Source organism: Juglans regia, chromosome 5 (genome assembly GCF_001411555.2).
Source record: "Juglans regia cultivar Chandler chromosome 5, Walnut 2.0, whole genome shotgun sequence".
NCBI classification, from domain to species: Eukaryota; Viridiplantae; Streptophyta; class Magnoliopsida; order Fagales; family Juglandaceae; genus Juglans; species Juglans regia.
The window spans coordinates 874,102-889,199 of record NC_049905.1 but is presented as its reverse complement, the minus strand read 5'-3'; the positions used below and the strand labels follow the sequence as shown (position 1 = coordinate 889,199).

At 36.6% G+C, this 15,098-nt stretch overlaps 4 protein-coding genes across 8 annotated transcripts in view; 3 read left to right on the top strand and 1 right to left on the bottom strand.

Moving 5' to 3' along the window:
- Positions 1-1,923: 1,923 nt before the first annotated feature.
- LOC108988748 (xanthoxin dehydrogenase-like) lies at positions 1,924-5,872 on the top strand. Of its 5 annotated transcripts, none has more exons than XM_018962114.2 (4): positions 1,924-2,222; positions 2,670-2,696; positions 2,788-2,903; positions 4,835-5,872. In XM_018962114.2, the coding sequence occupies exons 2-4, from the start codon at positions 2,694-2,696 to the stop codon at positions 5,631-5,633; spliced, it is 918 nt and encodes a 305-aa protein (XP_018817659.1). In that variant the 5' UTR covers positions 1,924-2,222; positions 2,670-2,693; the 3' UTR covers positions 5,634-5,872. The 5 variants fall into 5 exon arrangements, with proteins under 5 accessions (XP_018817659.1, XP_018817638.1, XP_018817647.1 ...); XM_018962093.2 differs by having other exon boundaries at positions 2,043-2,222; positions 2,670-2,712; positions 4,835-5,867; XM_018962102.2 differs by having other exon boundaries at positions 2,111-2,222; positions 2,775-2,903; positions 4,835-5,867.
- The window catches only part of LOC108988790 (xanthoxin dehydrogenase-like), a 43,845-nt gene continuing 30,901 nt past the window's right edge, over positions 2,155-15,098 (top strand). Inside the window, exon 1 of the mRNA XM_018962161.2 lies at positions 2,155-2,222. The gene's annotated coding sequence lies outside the window, so the exon portion shown is untranslated. The remainder of the gene's footprint in view (positions 2,223-15,098) is intronic.
- On the bottom strand, positions 8,306-9,079 carry LOC108988845. Its single transcript, XM_035690126.1, has 2 exons — positions 8,561-9,079; positions 8,306-8,386 (listed from the first exon to the last, which is right to left on the bottom strand). The coding sequence occupies exons 1-2, from the start codon at positions 9,013-9,015 to the stop codon at positions 8,356-8,358; spliced, it is 486 nt and encodes a 161-aa protein (XP_035546019.1). The 5' UTR covers positions 9,016-9,079; the 3' UTR covers positions 8,306-8,355.
- Positions 9,218-13,543, top strand: LOC108987355. Its single transcript, XM_018960263.1, has 4 exons — positions 9,218-9,227; positions 9,855-10,073; positions 12,241-12,326; positions 13,198-13,543. The coding sequence occupies exons 1-4, from the start codon at positions 9,218-9,220 to the stop codon at positions 13,372-13,374; spliced, it is 492 nt and encodes a 163-aa protein (XP_018815808.1). The 3' UTR covers positions 13,375-13,543.

The following is a 15,098-nucleotide window of genomic DNA, read 5'->3' as shown; positions in this document are numbered from 1 at the left end:
GTCGCTGTGTCTAAGTCTAATCTATCTTGTTCTGCATGTTTAAGTTCTAAGAGTCATCAGTTACCATTTTTTGAGTCATGTACTCGTGCCTCGACACCACTTGAATTAATTTATAGTGATGTTTGGGGCCCATCTCCTATCCTTTCTCATAATGGTTTCAGATATTATGTTACCTTTTTAGACTCAAATAGTCGATACACGTGGTTCTACCCAATAACATGCAAAAGTGATGTCATTACTATTTTTCGCAAATTTCAACCTCATGTAGAGTGACAATTTAATTGCAAAATTAAATCTGTTCAATCTGACTGGGGTGGTGAATTTCGTTCACTGTCTGCATTATTGGACTCCCTTGGCATCTCTCATCGCAGGTCATGTCCCCACACTCATCAACAAAATGGTGCTATTGAACGTAAACACCGTCACATTGTTGAAACTGGCTTGGCTCTCTTAACTCATAGTCAAGTTCATCTCAAATATTGAGATGATGCATTTGATACAGCATGTTATTTAATTAATCGGATGCCATCACCTGTCTCTCAAAATCAATCACCTTTCACTCGCCTTTTTCACAGTGATCCAGATTATTCTTTTCTTCGTGTTTTTGGTTGTGCTTGTTGGCCTAACATTCGACCATATAATCGCCACAAGTTACAACCTCGGTCCACTCGTTGTATCTTCCTTGGGTATAGTCCTAATCACAAAGGTTACAAATGTCTCAATCAACTCATTGGAAAAATAATTATTTCTCGTAATGTTATTTTTGAAGAGTCAATCTTCCCGTGTCAAGTGCAGTCCTCCCCTCTGAGTTATCATCAATCTCCCTCACCACCTTTCATGATCCCAAATTTAATGTCCCCTAATTACTCATCCCGTGCAGCAGAGCAAGCCTCGTTGGTCTCGGGTCCTTCCAATCAAGCCCAAGCTTCTCTGGCCCGCTTCAACAATTTACAACCTCAAACCGCTTCAACATTGTGAAATATCATTTGGCATTATAATGTGTTGATGTGAGCACTGGGAATTGTTTTGCTCATGACTTAAATTGTGGACTGGCATACTTATCATCCATTCTTTATTTCCTTTTGAATTAATTCATACTTATAAAGAGGATAATAGATTGACTGATGCTTTAGCAAACTTAGGAGTTATTGGTATAGATGTTTTTTTTACTCAATTTTTTACTTACCAAAATACTTATCTTTCATATATTTTTTGGATAATGCAGGACTCCCTCACTTTAGACACTAGTTTTATACTTTTCTACAATGAAAGATATTTCGAAATAATTACTGTATGGATTAGTTTATTCTTATAATATATGATAAGATTATCTTGTATGGAATGGATGTAATAATTAATAAGGAAACGCAATGGATGTAAGAAGCTGCTGTGCTGAATTAATGTAATTAAGGGATGTAAAGGATGCTGCTGTGAGGAATGTAAAGTGAAGGCACGCAAGGTGTTTGAAGAAAAGCTCAAGTGAGCCAACCTCCTTACTGAATTCAACTTAACCAATTTCCAGATGCCCCTACGTTCTTCACCTTTTCCACTATATATTCGATTCCTTCCCAAAACAGACTCTTAACAAACTTCCAGGTTCGATAATTTGACACATGCAAAATAAAAGCTACCTCACTACCCACTAACGTAAAACCTCACAGACACTAAACGCACAGTTTTTGGTGTTTTTAAGTCCCAAAACGCTGTGCTTTACAAACACTACTAATTATTTTTATAATTGAAAAAGAGAAATGCTTGGGAGCAGCCGGCAAGCAGCCGGAAGCGGCAGCACACCGCCCAAATTTTTTTTTTCTTTTTTTTTCCCACTCAATGCACTAGTTGTGCGCCTAACTTTCACGATCAGTAGGCTTACATTTATATTTTCTCAATTGAAAAACGCTGCATACTGAATGACAACAGTCTTCTTAATTCAACTAAACTCCCCGTTTCACTTTTCTTCTCATACGGTGTGCTTTATCGTGACCCTCCACAGGGCGTCGTTTCTTGTTCAAGCCCTTCAACTACTTCACTTCTTCGAACTCAACTCAGATCACCTCCCTTCTTCTACGTCTGCACTGCTTTGTTCTTCTAGTGTTTCCCTTGCCGCCGTTGGATCTCTATCACCATCTCTCTCTCTCTTTCTCTCTCTCTCTCTCTCTCACTCAAACCCTAACTCAAATTCTGAGCCGACATCTCCGTTGTTAGTCACAGAGAAAACGCCGGTATGGTTCTCTCTCTCTCTCTGTTATTTTGAATCGGGTTCTGTGGTTTGGTTCTGATTGGTGCATGTTTCGCTCTTTTGAGTCTTTTTATCTTTTGGTGGTTGAATCTTGCCTTTGCTTGCTGATTAGTGAGATTTAGCATATTATGTTTTGTGGGGTTTTGTTTGATTTCGTATTTTCTGGGATTTTTTGAAGATTTGCTATCCATTTTACAAATCGGCTTGTTTGATTTCTGGGTATGATGATAAATGATTTTCCGGGTGTTGGTGTTATTGATTGTTTGAGAAGTATTGTATGAATCCTCACTTCTCGTGTATAGTTTGCCCTAGCTTAAATTAGAAATGCATACTATTTCCTATTCCAAAATTTCCATAATAATTAGAGTGAAAATATGACACTGTTGGTTTACTGAGTATGCTTGAAGTCTCTCTTTTATTTCTATTGCAGGACTGAAAGTGGCATGAGCTTTGGATGGTTCGTCTTTAATGCAGTAAACTTCTTGCATTTCTTCCTTAGTTTCTCTATTCATTTTGAGGATTGAAAGATATTTAGTTTCTGCTCACAGGTCCACATTGGCTTCAAAGGAAAATCTTTCACGAATGTTCTTTTCAAAGGGATTAGTCTTAACCAGGGGAGGCATCACAGCAACAAAATAGCTTTGGTGGAGAAAATATTAAATGGGTAATGATAGGCTTACTTTCCATCTACTACCTATTTACTACTTATAGTATTTTTATTTTTTTATCATTTTATTTTAAGTATTTTTTTAACATCCTTAATCATTAAGAAAAAATTAAAAAAATATATAAATTTACTAATAGTCACTTCCTTAACCATTAAGTAAAATAAAAAATAAAAAATAAATCAAATATAAAAAGAATTGTAAATGAGTAGTAAGAGGGTAGTAACCCTATCATTTTCCATATTAAATATATGTCATTGGCTTGTATTTTGTTCTTGCATTTATTTTCTCAACATTATTTATATTTATTTTCTTGTAAAAATTTGAATTGGCGATAAAGTTTTTTTAAAAAAAGAAAATCTAAAAAAAAAATTAACACAAAAGAAAGATATTTAAAAAAGGCTATGTAAAAAATTGTAAAACATCTGTACATAAAAGGCCGAGAAATAACCCACAATCATGAATTTTTCACTTGTTTTTTAAAAAATAAATAAATATAAAGACTATAAAAAAAGTCTTATTAAAAGAGTTAAAAATATTTTAAAAAAAATAAAAAAAATCAGGTATAAAACCTGCTGGATAGATATCCGGTTATAACCCGGCCCAAATTCAGATATCTGTCTGTTTTTGGACTGGTTAACCTGGGCAGATATCCTCCCGCTTTTTAAAATCCAGATCTGGATCTGGATCCGGATGCACAGCCCGATTCTCAACATCCAAGTTATTCTTATATCCTAATATTTATTTACGCATTACAAAAGCACGAGTATATACGCTCTCCAAGTGAAGGAAAAAAAACTCTCCCAAATGATCATGTCTTCTGCCAAATTTGGTGGTGAGTCTTCACTTCCAGGCCAAAGGTAACCAATAAGACATCTTTCTACCTTTCTCTTCTACTTCATTCCATGCAATTTACCATTTTGTTTAAAACCTTCTGCTTTTTTCTAGGTACAATTGATTTTCAGCTTCATGTTATCTCTTGTTTTGTTCAATTTCTGACTGAAGCTTTTGGCTTTACCGTCAAACTGATTGTGGTTTCATCTCTGTCTGTAGTTTTAGATCTTGATTTATACTTGATTGAATGGCGGAATACTATTTTTCGAAGTTCTTCCGTTTTTTTTGTAATATGAGAATTAAATCTCGATTTTGATTTCATATTGGCCCGTTGTACGATTTTTTTTTAGTTTGTAAATTGAAGAGCGATCGTGTCAACTGATGAACAACTCTCTCTCTCTCTCTCTCTCCCCTTTTTCTTGTTCCTAATGCTTGAGGTTAGGCAAAATTATGAATCGTCGAAATGCTTAATTTTGTAGCTGAGTGTTTTGCGAGTTGAATAAGTCTAGATTCTTTATGACTTTGTATGGGAGAATCTATATTATTTAAATTTACACATGTTTTACAGTGGTTGATTTTTGGTCTGAAGTTTGAACTGTTGTTTTATAGTGCCTCTACTTGTTCAACTGGTAGTTAGAAAAGGAATTGCTTCCAAATTCTTTGACAGCATATTTGTTCAATTGTATTCAGCAATTCCCTTTGCGTCTAATTCTGAAAGATCTTCGACAAGTATTTACCAGTTATAATACCAACTACCATGGCCTTGTCACAAACTTAACTTTTAGTATTTGATTTCTCCAACTGAATGATATCCTAAATATGAACGATCTACCCATCTCAGAAAACCAATTTCCCTAGGAAAGCCACACTTGTTTTCCGAAATCAAGTGAGTGAAGTAAATTCTCAAAAACAAATTGCTTCATTTCAATAATAATGTTTTTGTTTTTCACTTTACAAGGGGTGAGAGGATTCTGAGTCTTAACTCAGATCGGAAGCTCCATCAGTGGTCTTAATAGTTAATCCCTTAATATATTCTAATATATTGCATTAGATTCCTTGTAGGATATAATACCTTCATTTGTGTTTTCCCCCTCAGATTATTGGGGAAAGTGGCATTGATTACAGGAGGAGCCACTGGTATTGGAGAGAGCATTGCGCGCCTATTCCACAAACATGGTGCAAAAGTTTGTATAGTTGACTTACAGGACAACCTTGGCCAGCATGTCTGTGATACACTTGGTGGTGAACCAAACTCTTGTTATTTCCATTGTGATGTCGCCAAAGAAGATGATGTTTGCCGTGCAGTTGACTTCACTGTCAGTAGATTTGGTACACTTGACATCATGGTCAATAATGCTGGTTTGTCAGGTTCACCGTGTCCCGATATATGCAGTGCAGACATATCGGAGTTTGAGAAGTTATTTGATGTAAATGTGAAGGGAGTCTTCCTTGGAATGAAACATGCAGCTCGGATTATGATCCCATTGAAGAAGGGCTCTATAGTTTCTCTGTGCAGTGTTGCAAGTGCCATAGGGGGGCTCGGTCCACATGCCTACACAGGGTCCAAGCATGCTGTTTTAGGGCTCACCAAGAATGTTGCAGCTGAGCTTGGACTACATGGGATACGTGTCAACTGTGTTTCTCCTTATGCTGTTCTAACAGGCTTGGCTTTAGCTCACTTGCCGGAGGAGGAGAGAACTGAGGATGCCATGGCAGGTTTTCGTGATTTTACTGGGAGTAATGCTAACCTGCAGGGTGTAGAATTGACCACTGATGATGTGGCTAATGCTGTGCTATTCTTAGCAAGCGATGAAGCAAGGTATGTAAGCGGAGCTAATCTCATGGTTGATGGGGGCTTCACATGCTCAAATCACTCACTTCGGGTGTTTAGATGAAATGACAATCAAGAGGCTCATGCCTTGCTTTGGTGTTAGTTGGAGTCGTGTTAACTATGGTCTTTTTGGTGGGCAGAGGGCTGTAGAGTAGAATGGGTTGAGTTGGGTAAGTTCATGATAGAATGTAGCTTTTTGTTTTATCATGTTTATAAGTTGCACTTGGATCAAATGATCTTCACTGATTAAGCAATAGAAATATGGAACTTTTTGTTCAGAGTATAGCTTTTTGTTTCATTCTAGATTAATGGATTCCAGAGTCAAGACCCTTCATCATGTGGAACTTGAAGAGCATAAAGAAAAAAAAATATGGAACTTGAAGAGATTTGTACACTCATTAACATATTGCCAATATGATCAATAGAAATAACAACGGGGGCCAATGCATTAAATGGTGAATGGTGGTAAAATGTTTAATTTACATGGATTGCCATATTCTCTCATTTTAAAAAAAAAAATATACACGAGGTTTTCCTTTGCTTTGGTGGTAGGCCGTCTCATCAGGATAAGCATGCTTCAATCCACAAACAGAACTCAAAGCACACCACCAATCAATCAATTATCAAATGATCTTTGCCACATAAAAGATTATCTGTTTTCATTTTCTAAAGAGAGGGAAAAGCAAAATGGACAAAAAAAGAACAAAACAAAAATAGAAAAGCACGAAAACGAAATTTCTTTGCATCTATGTTTGATTTCATGTCATGACTTATGTTTTTGAATAATAAACTTCATCCATGTTTCATAACCGAACATGGCCTAATCTTTGGGCACATGGGAAGCAAAATATAGCTTGCAACCTGGTTTTGCTCTGCTTCTTACATTATTAACCTTCCTTCCTTCTTTTTCCTTTGATTTCTTTCATTCTTAAGAAAAAAACATGGGGCTGAGGTGGGAGTGGAAATAAAATAGCAGTAGATAGAAAAATAAGGGATTATTTTCTCTCCCTCCGTAAATATTGAAAGAGAGTGTTATCTATTTATTTATTTATTCAAAGGTCATCTTTGATGTGAAGTTGAATGGATGCACATTATTTCATGTTTGTGAAGTGCAGCCCACCTCTAATGACCACATTGATCAGTGGTCCCAAAAGGAATCAAACTAAGCTTTCTTGACTATTCTTTGCCAATGTCTACCTCACAGTTGGAGTAGTACTTATCTAATTAACATTTTTTTGTTTTTATTTATGAGCTCATGTATTTCAATTTTCCTAATTCTTTTCTCCTCAAATTTTAGGGGTGCAAAAAAAAAAGCAGAAAACGAGATTGGACTAAACCGAACCGGTCAAATGGGTCTGATTTTAGGCTGGTCTGATCCAGAACTGGTTTCCGTAATGACAAAACTGGCTAGTAATATATTTAGATAAGGATTTTGTGGAGGATGTTCATCAAGTAAAGAAACTTTTGACTGTCCTTTCTTTCCCTGGGTTATGTTATATAGATCCCACAACATATGTATTTTAAATTCTTTATTTATTTTTTATGCTAAATCAATTAAGTTGTACTACTCGTTATCTATACATTACATACTTATTATGGAAAAAGGGGGCAAAAAAAAGATGTGTAGTTTGTGGCATTGTGTTCAGTTATTAAATCCAACTCGACTTATCTCAAACTAATTATTGATGAGATTCACTACTTTTTCAATTTTTCTTAAAAAAAAGTTAGATTCATCTCAATCTACTTCATACATTTCAACTTAAAAATTTAAGAGAACGGCTGAAGACACAAAGAAATTATACAAAAGTAAATTTATAAACTAACGTAGCTTTACGAGATCTGTTAGATCTACTTTACAATAAAAATAACTTTACAATCGGATGTATTACATCAAGCCACACCAGTTTGTGGATTTATTTTTGTATAATTCCTATGTGGCTGAAGTATTTTTCAAAACTTAAACTCATTTCAACCTTAAAAATTAAATCCATTTTAATAAGATCTACAAAATTTTACTATTCACAATTCATCTCAACATCTAAATTATTCTTCTCCATTTGGGAGAGGCTAGGGCCCAGACATGTGAATAGAAAGAATTTACACCCTCTAATAATGCATTGACACCTTTGCATTTCAAGAGAAAGTAAAATAGAACTGTCCCCATGTAAATAAAGCCCATTCTAACAAGCACAAGCTCTAACATTTTTGCTTAGTTTTCATAATCAAGTATTGAAATTAAATGAGTACGTAGAATTGAAAAAAAATTAAAAAAATGAGGAACAATAACAAAGAGGAACTGAGGAGTGAGAGAAAGTGAGTTTCGACCGGCCACTTGAGGGGGGAGAGAGAGAGAGAGCAAACATTTGGTGTTGGAGAGAGGAAAAATGCTGAATACAAACGCCCAGCGTAACCGCTGGGGAGTCGGTTGCCAGCGTGGAAAAATGGAAACGCTGCGTTTCATTATACATCAAAACGACAAACGAACATAAAGTCCTCCCTCCCAAAGTTGCCCTCCCTTCCTTCGTCTTCCCACAGACGAACACAGTCCTTCGAAGCCTCCCTCCCAAACAGAGTCCTGCGTTTCGCAGCTTAGGGTTCGCAGCTTCTTCTTCTCAGCTTCTTCTTCACATCTTTCAAACAGAGTCCTTCATCTTTGCAGCATCGTCTTCGCATCGTCTTCATAGTTTCGTTTTCTTATCTTCTTCTTTGCATCTTCTTCTTGCATTTACAAATGTCTTTTTTTTTTTTTGTTGTTTCAGGTTGAAAGTATTGTTTTGAGTATAATATCAATGCTTTCCAGTCCTAATGACGAATCCCCTACAAATGTTGAAGCAGCAGTGAGTGATCATTGGCTATTGATTTTTTTCTTTTGACTGCATCTCCTGCACCCATTATTGCCAGAACATCATTTTGAATGAGATACAGACAGCAAAAAGGATTTATTATAAGTGTTGTCATAAATGATTCGGTACTAAAAGTTAATTTGTCGACCTGTGCTCTAAGATCCATGTTTGCATTTTGTATTTGCAGAAGGAATGGAGAGATAGGAGAGATGATTTCAAGAAGAAGGTCAGCAAGTGTGTAAGAAAATCACAAGAAATGTTATAATCCATCTTATGACCTCTCTGGCACCCATAAACAGCATAGAACCAGGAATCGAGTGTGTCGTTGGTAGCACAGGACAAGCACAGATCTGAAGCCACTTCAACGACCCGCGAAGAATGCCAAAAGCCTCTGCTTTTTCTCCTCCCACGAAGACCCACGCGATTTGCTCCCTCCTCCCACGAAGATGACCACTCGAAATCCATGAAGACCCACTCGGTTTGCTCCCTCCTCCCACGAAGAGGACAATAGAAACCAAAGCTCTGCTTTTCTCTTCCCACAAAGACGACAAAAACAAACGTTCTCCCTCTGCCTCTCTCTCCCACAAAGACGTGCTCATCCATTTACCTCTTTTTTTTTTTTTTTAATATATCGACTGACGTGGCTTTAGCCACGTCATCCGATTACCCGGCGGTTCCCCACCGCCGGTTGTACGTAGAAGAACTGTGGAGAGAGAGAGAAAGAGAGGAGAAAGAGAGAACAATGGGGTGGGGGATTATATGAGCAATACTTATATGAGAGTGTTTCTATTTGTTTTCTCTTGAAATGCAAACGTGTAAATATATTATTAGTATTTGCTCGAGTTGCGTTTGACATACCGCTCAAGTAATGGGACCTAATTTTCCTATCTAACTTTTCACCTAAACTATAGATGAACGAGGAATAGGAAGAAAGATAAAAAAAGAAAGAAAGAGAGAGAGTGAGAGAGCCGAATATCCTTACAGAGACTCTTCACATATGTGTGTGTAATACACTGGGAAGAAATTTTTAATAGTAAATAATACTGAGCTCTTGAAGAGCCAAGTTAATACTGAGCCCTTGAATAGCCAATTTTGTCTTGAATATCTTGTTTTATTTCTTTAATTTTACAACAATATCCTTTAAATATTTTGAAATATTTTAAAGATCATTTTCCTGAAGTATTCACTTTCAAGATACGTGGGCACAAAAACTAACGTACATTGATATAGGAGATGTTTGGATTTAAAGATGACTTGAGATGAGTTGAGATGAATTGTAAATAGTAGTGAGATGAGTTGTGAATAGTAATGAGATTTGTGAGTTAAAGTTGCTGAATAGTAGTGAGATGAATTAAGATGAACTGAGATGAGCTGTGAATACAAACGTCTCCTTAATTAGAGTTTTTCTACGGATCAGTTTACTGTTCACAACTAATCCGCAGCATACCTGAGCTGGCGTCTTTTTTTTTTTTTTTTTTATTCCTCTAAACGCTCGTTTTACCCAAACAACAGAACGCCCGTTTCGAAATCCTACGAAGAAGCACATCCCGCGTCTGCAGAACCCGCGTCGCCTGCCCAGCGCCACCCCGCGACGGCCATCACTCAGTCCAGCGACACCCACCGACGGCTCATCTCCACCTGTTGCGATTTCGCAAGTGTTGGTTGGTTCATATATATTTACTTGGTTCTCGGTTCTCGAAAGCAACGTTTAAAGTTGTAGATCGTAAAGTTAAGGTCTTTATGGTTTTATTTGTTTGAATATTAGTTAAATAGTTAGTATCCGAGCTCAAAAGCCTCAGAAACACAAAATTTCAGAACCAGCTTTTGGTACTCTTATATCATACATTGAACTCTGTCTCCAGTAAATTGGTCTCTTTTTTTCTATTTTCATTACTCTTAGCTACAGATGTAGTTCCTAAAGCTAAAGATTTCGAATGCTGATGTTTTTTAAGCCACTGTGATTTTTAGTTTTGTGTTGTTCATGGATAAACTTGAGCTGAAACAGCCTCAAAAACCTCAAAATTATAGCACAAATGGATAATTCGTTTAACTTAGTTTTCTATGAGATATCCGTAAGCCAAATATTGTAAAGTTCAATACTCTTTCACAAGTTTTCAAACACTGTTCGTTAAAGACAAGTATTATGTCTCCCATCTATAACTTGGGTAAAGATCCAGATTTAAGGGACTACGGCATATAAGTTTATGTGCTTATCTATAGAATTGAGCTCATGCAACTTAAGAATTCAAAATCAATTCATCTTACCTACATTAGAGTTTGAATTATGTTGTCGGGAAGTGGAATTGAGTTAATCGTACTAGAAGTTCTCTGTAGTTTTTAAAGTTGAGTTTTTTTGACCCACATCATTTTTTTAACCAAGTAGTAATAATCTTAGCAACGCACAGGGTCAGCGTGTTCTTTCTTGAAGTGTTTTTACTTTTTATTTTTTAGCTTTGTTTACTCTTTAGGAAAATTGAAGACTTTCACCGGTCGGTGATGAAAGCTAATAGAGATAAAACAATTTGAGTTTGTTTTAAAATTATCTGTTGCACCTGAAACAATATGATCATCTTCAAACATAGGTAAAATGATAATGTTTTTGCTAATGGAGTTTGGTATTTCACTCTTTCAAAACAAAAGAAGAAGACATCCATATCTGAGTTACTCTATCCTCAATTTCCTCTGTAGTCTAGGCAGCCAAGCGGAGACTCAGATTATTAGTCCATCAGCAAGTATCAACCCTATGGGAAGTTTCACTTTGGAAACTGCCTCATCAATTATTTTTGCAAGGAACTTTTCTTGTTTTTGTTTTTGCCATATTCCCTTAAAAAGAATGCAATTTTTTTTTTGCAAGTAACTTTTTTTGTTTTTGTTCTTATGAAAATCTTGACTATGGAAAATTTGAGGAAGCGTGGGTCTATTGTAATGTATTGGTGCCATACGTGTAAAATAAAGTGGTGAAGCTTTAGCTTATTTCTTACTTAACCGTGCGGTGGCAAGAATCTTATGGGATGAGATTTTTAGCTGGACCAATCTTGCATGGGTGACATTTAGGAGGGTGGTGGATCTTTTTGTTTGCTGGAGAGGCCTTCATGGCAAACCCCAACTTGGTTGGGCTTAGAAGTTTCTTTTCCACACCTTATTTTTTTGGGTTTCTGCTACTGCATTCAATGGGGCTAGCTGTCATGACTTTCTTATATCAATTTCTTGCTCCTTTAGGCTACATCTATTTACTTGATTCAATAAAAAAGTTTGTGCTTTCTCTTTAAAATCCTTCAAGAACAGCTTTGTTTATCTTTTTTCACTTAATAATGTTTTCATTGCATGACCATTTTAGGACATGGTAGTTTTCATTCTTAACTTATCTGATCTAGAGTTCCCATAGCACTTTTATTTTCTCATGTCACTTCATTTAGTAACTCTAGTTTACAAACTATGTACTAATATTGCTAGACTTTTATACATGGTCTAAGCAGCAAATTTTTTTTTTTTTTTTTGATAAGTTGGTCTAAGCATCAAATATGGTACCACTCTTGGAAAAGTTGCTCTAGGAGAAGACGTCAATCTTGGCTGCTAAATAATCTCCATAAGATATTTGCTCCCTCCAATGTGGCAGACTGCTGTTAAACCCATATTGCGTATTTATAGCAACTATAAAGGAAAGAGCCAAACAAAAGAAAAAAGAATAAAAAGGGCCTCCAAAGATAAGGTGGCTCTCCAGGTGTCACAGTCCATAAGAATCTTGTAATGGTAACCATGTTATCCTGTTTTTCTTGACATCACTGATTTCTTCTGTTGGAACTTGGAACCTCCTTTGCTTGATTGTAGGTTGGATAAGCTTTATAGTAGAGGCTATTACCAATTTAAAGGAACTGAGGGGTTCTGACAGGGCTGCAATTGCTTTGTACATAGAGGTATTTCCACTATTGTGTCTTTCCTTTCGGTTGTGACTTCTTGAAACTATCATGCTTGCAGAAATAAAAACTTGAAGCTGTCAAACTTCATAACATTTAGTGCTTTTAATGAGCGTTTAGAATTATTCAAGTTTTTTTCTTGAGCATATCTCTTTTCAGCCTTTACTTCTTTCTAATAAATTGGTCTTGCTGCTGATAGAAGTGAGATTTAAATGCCTCTTAAGCACAATTCTTTTAACAGAACAAAAACATTATCACAAAATGATCGCTGCTGCTATTTGTGCGGAAATTTAATAATTCATGGAATCACATCAATCAATGATAAATTAATGCTTATTTCTTTTAGATCTGAGGCTGCAGTCTTTCTTTTCAATTTGTTGTCAATTACAATTAGCTGGTATCTAGCAGACTTAATAATATTTCTATTTTTATCAGGCTGCTTACAATTTTCTGTGTTTGCCCTTTAACTTGGCTGTCCATTGTGTGTAGTCTTGGGATACTATGGTTAGGATGATGCATTGGATCCCTAATGCCTCTATTACACCACTCTATCGTGTTCCCTTCCTGAATTTTTTTTCAGAGAATGTTACAATCCCAACAACCCCCCCCCCCCCCCCCCCCCCCCCTTCTCCAAAAAAAGTAACTAATAACTTATTCTGAGTACTAAAATTCACACGAACCCTGTATATAACCCCGACATCCACGATTTACAACTTGGTGGATGTTGTCATACTATCATAGAGAGGTTCTTGTTGACCAATAAGAAAACTTTGTTTTGATTGCCTGTATCTAAGCTGCAATATTTCTACACATTATAGTTTAGTGCCCTTGATGGCTGTTAATCCTAGTTGTATCTTTGCAAATTTTGCAGATGATGGAATTTCATGTAGCAAGAGTATCGAACGTGCATTGGGTCCATCACTGTACTGGTGCAGCTCCATCTTCAGCCAAAATGTCTATAACTGTAAATATGGCTAGGCTTGTAAATGTGGGAAATGGGAGATTGATATGTGAATTGTGTTTGCTATTTTTGGGATCATTTTGTTAAAAGTTCATAGATTTTTCCAAATTTTAGAACTGAAGTGAGAGAAGTAAAAGGCCACCAAAATAATTACATATAGGGACTTCAGTTGCCAAGTTAAATATGTATTTCAGATGTCCTTGCGACTGTCATTTTAACCAATGGAAGAGTAAATGAAGAAAAGAATCATTTTCAAGGGATGTGTGTTTGAATGCTTGGCAGTTATGGCTTACCAAATAGAAGTCCCGTGTTTATCAACTACTGTGTGCATGCATTCACATTTGCGCTTCCTTTTCACCCAATCCCTTGCTATCGCGTGGTTGTTTTCTCACAATGCAATAAGAGATGATCCACAGATTCTCCATTCTTCTTGCACATGTAGCACCAATCCAACACTACACATTCTTTCTTCCTCAGGTTGTCCGTGGTCAATATCTTCCCAAGAGCAGCACTCCAAACAAAAAAAGCTACTTTAGAAGGCACCCGAGAGCTCCAAATATTCTTTCAGGGGAATGGCGTAATATCAAGTTGTGTTGTCAGCATACTATAAAACGCCTTAACTGTACATAACTTGTGGTTATTAGACCTCCACTTCAAACTATCTCGCTGTGCCAAATGAATCTCCATGGAATATAGCAAGCTGAAAAATTCTGAGATAATAGGTAATTCCCAATCATGTAAATCCCTGTTAAAAAGAATATTCCATTGATGCGCACCATAAGAAAATAAACGCACATTTGCCACTGAAGCCAGCTTGTTCACTGCAATACGATATCAGGCTAGAAAAATCCTTTCCAAAGCATGGTCTCCACACCAATGTTTTTAATTTCGTACCGTACCGGCCGGTACGGCTGAAATTTTTCGTTTCGGCCGTCCGGCCGGTACAGGTACTATATATGTTCCGTACCGGCCAAAATAGCGGCCTTACCGAAAGGTACCGGCCGTTTCGGCCGGTACCGGCCGATATTTCGGCCTGTGTTTTTTTTTTTTTCGTTTTTTCAAACTACAAGTTCATTTTTTGACCCCCAATTTAAACTAGACTATTTATAATTTATATGTATGTATGTATTTATATATAATTTATTCATATATAAATTATTATTTTAGAATATAATTGTTATATATATTTATATATATAATTTATTCATATATCGACTATCCCGAAACGGTACACGAAACGGTACCGGTACCGAAATATTTCGTTCCAGCGTCTTGACCGGTACACCATCCGGTACGGTATTCAAAACATTGCTCCACACCACACATCCCTCCAAAATCTAATTCGAATGCCCTCACCAACTACAAAGCGAATTTGGTTTGCAAAACATGGCCATCCTTTCCTGATATACTTCCACAAACCCACCCCATACGCCCCTCTCACTTCCTTAGAGCACCAACCACCTCAAGCGACACCATGTCTAGCGTCAATAATATTTTTCCACAAAGATCCCCCCTCCAACTAATATCTCCAAAGCCACTTACCCAATAATGCTTTATTAAAAGTTCTCAGGTTACACACACCCAAACCCCCATTTACAAGTGTTGCACATACCGTCTTCCATCTAACCAAATGGAATTTCTTCTCCTCCCCCGTACCTCCCCATAAGAATGCCTTAAAAAGTTTATCTATTTTGTTCGCTACCCCTACAGGCAAAGGAAACAACGATAAAAAGTATGTTAGGAGATTAGTGAGAGTACTCTTGATAAGAGTGAGGCGACCTCCTTTTGATAAATACATCCGTTTCCACCCA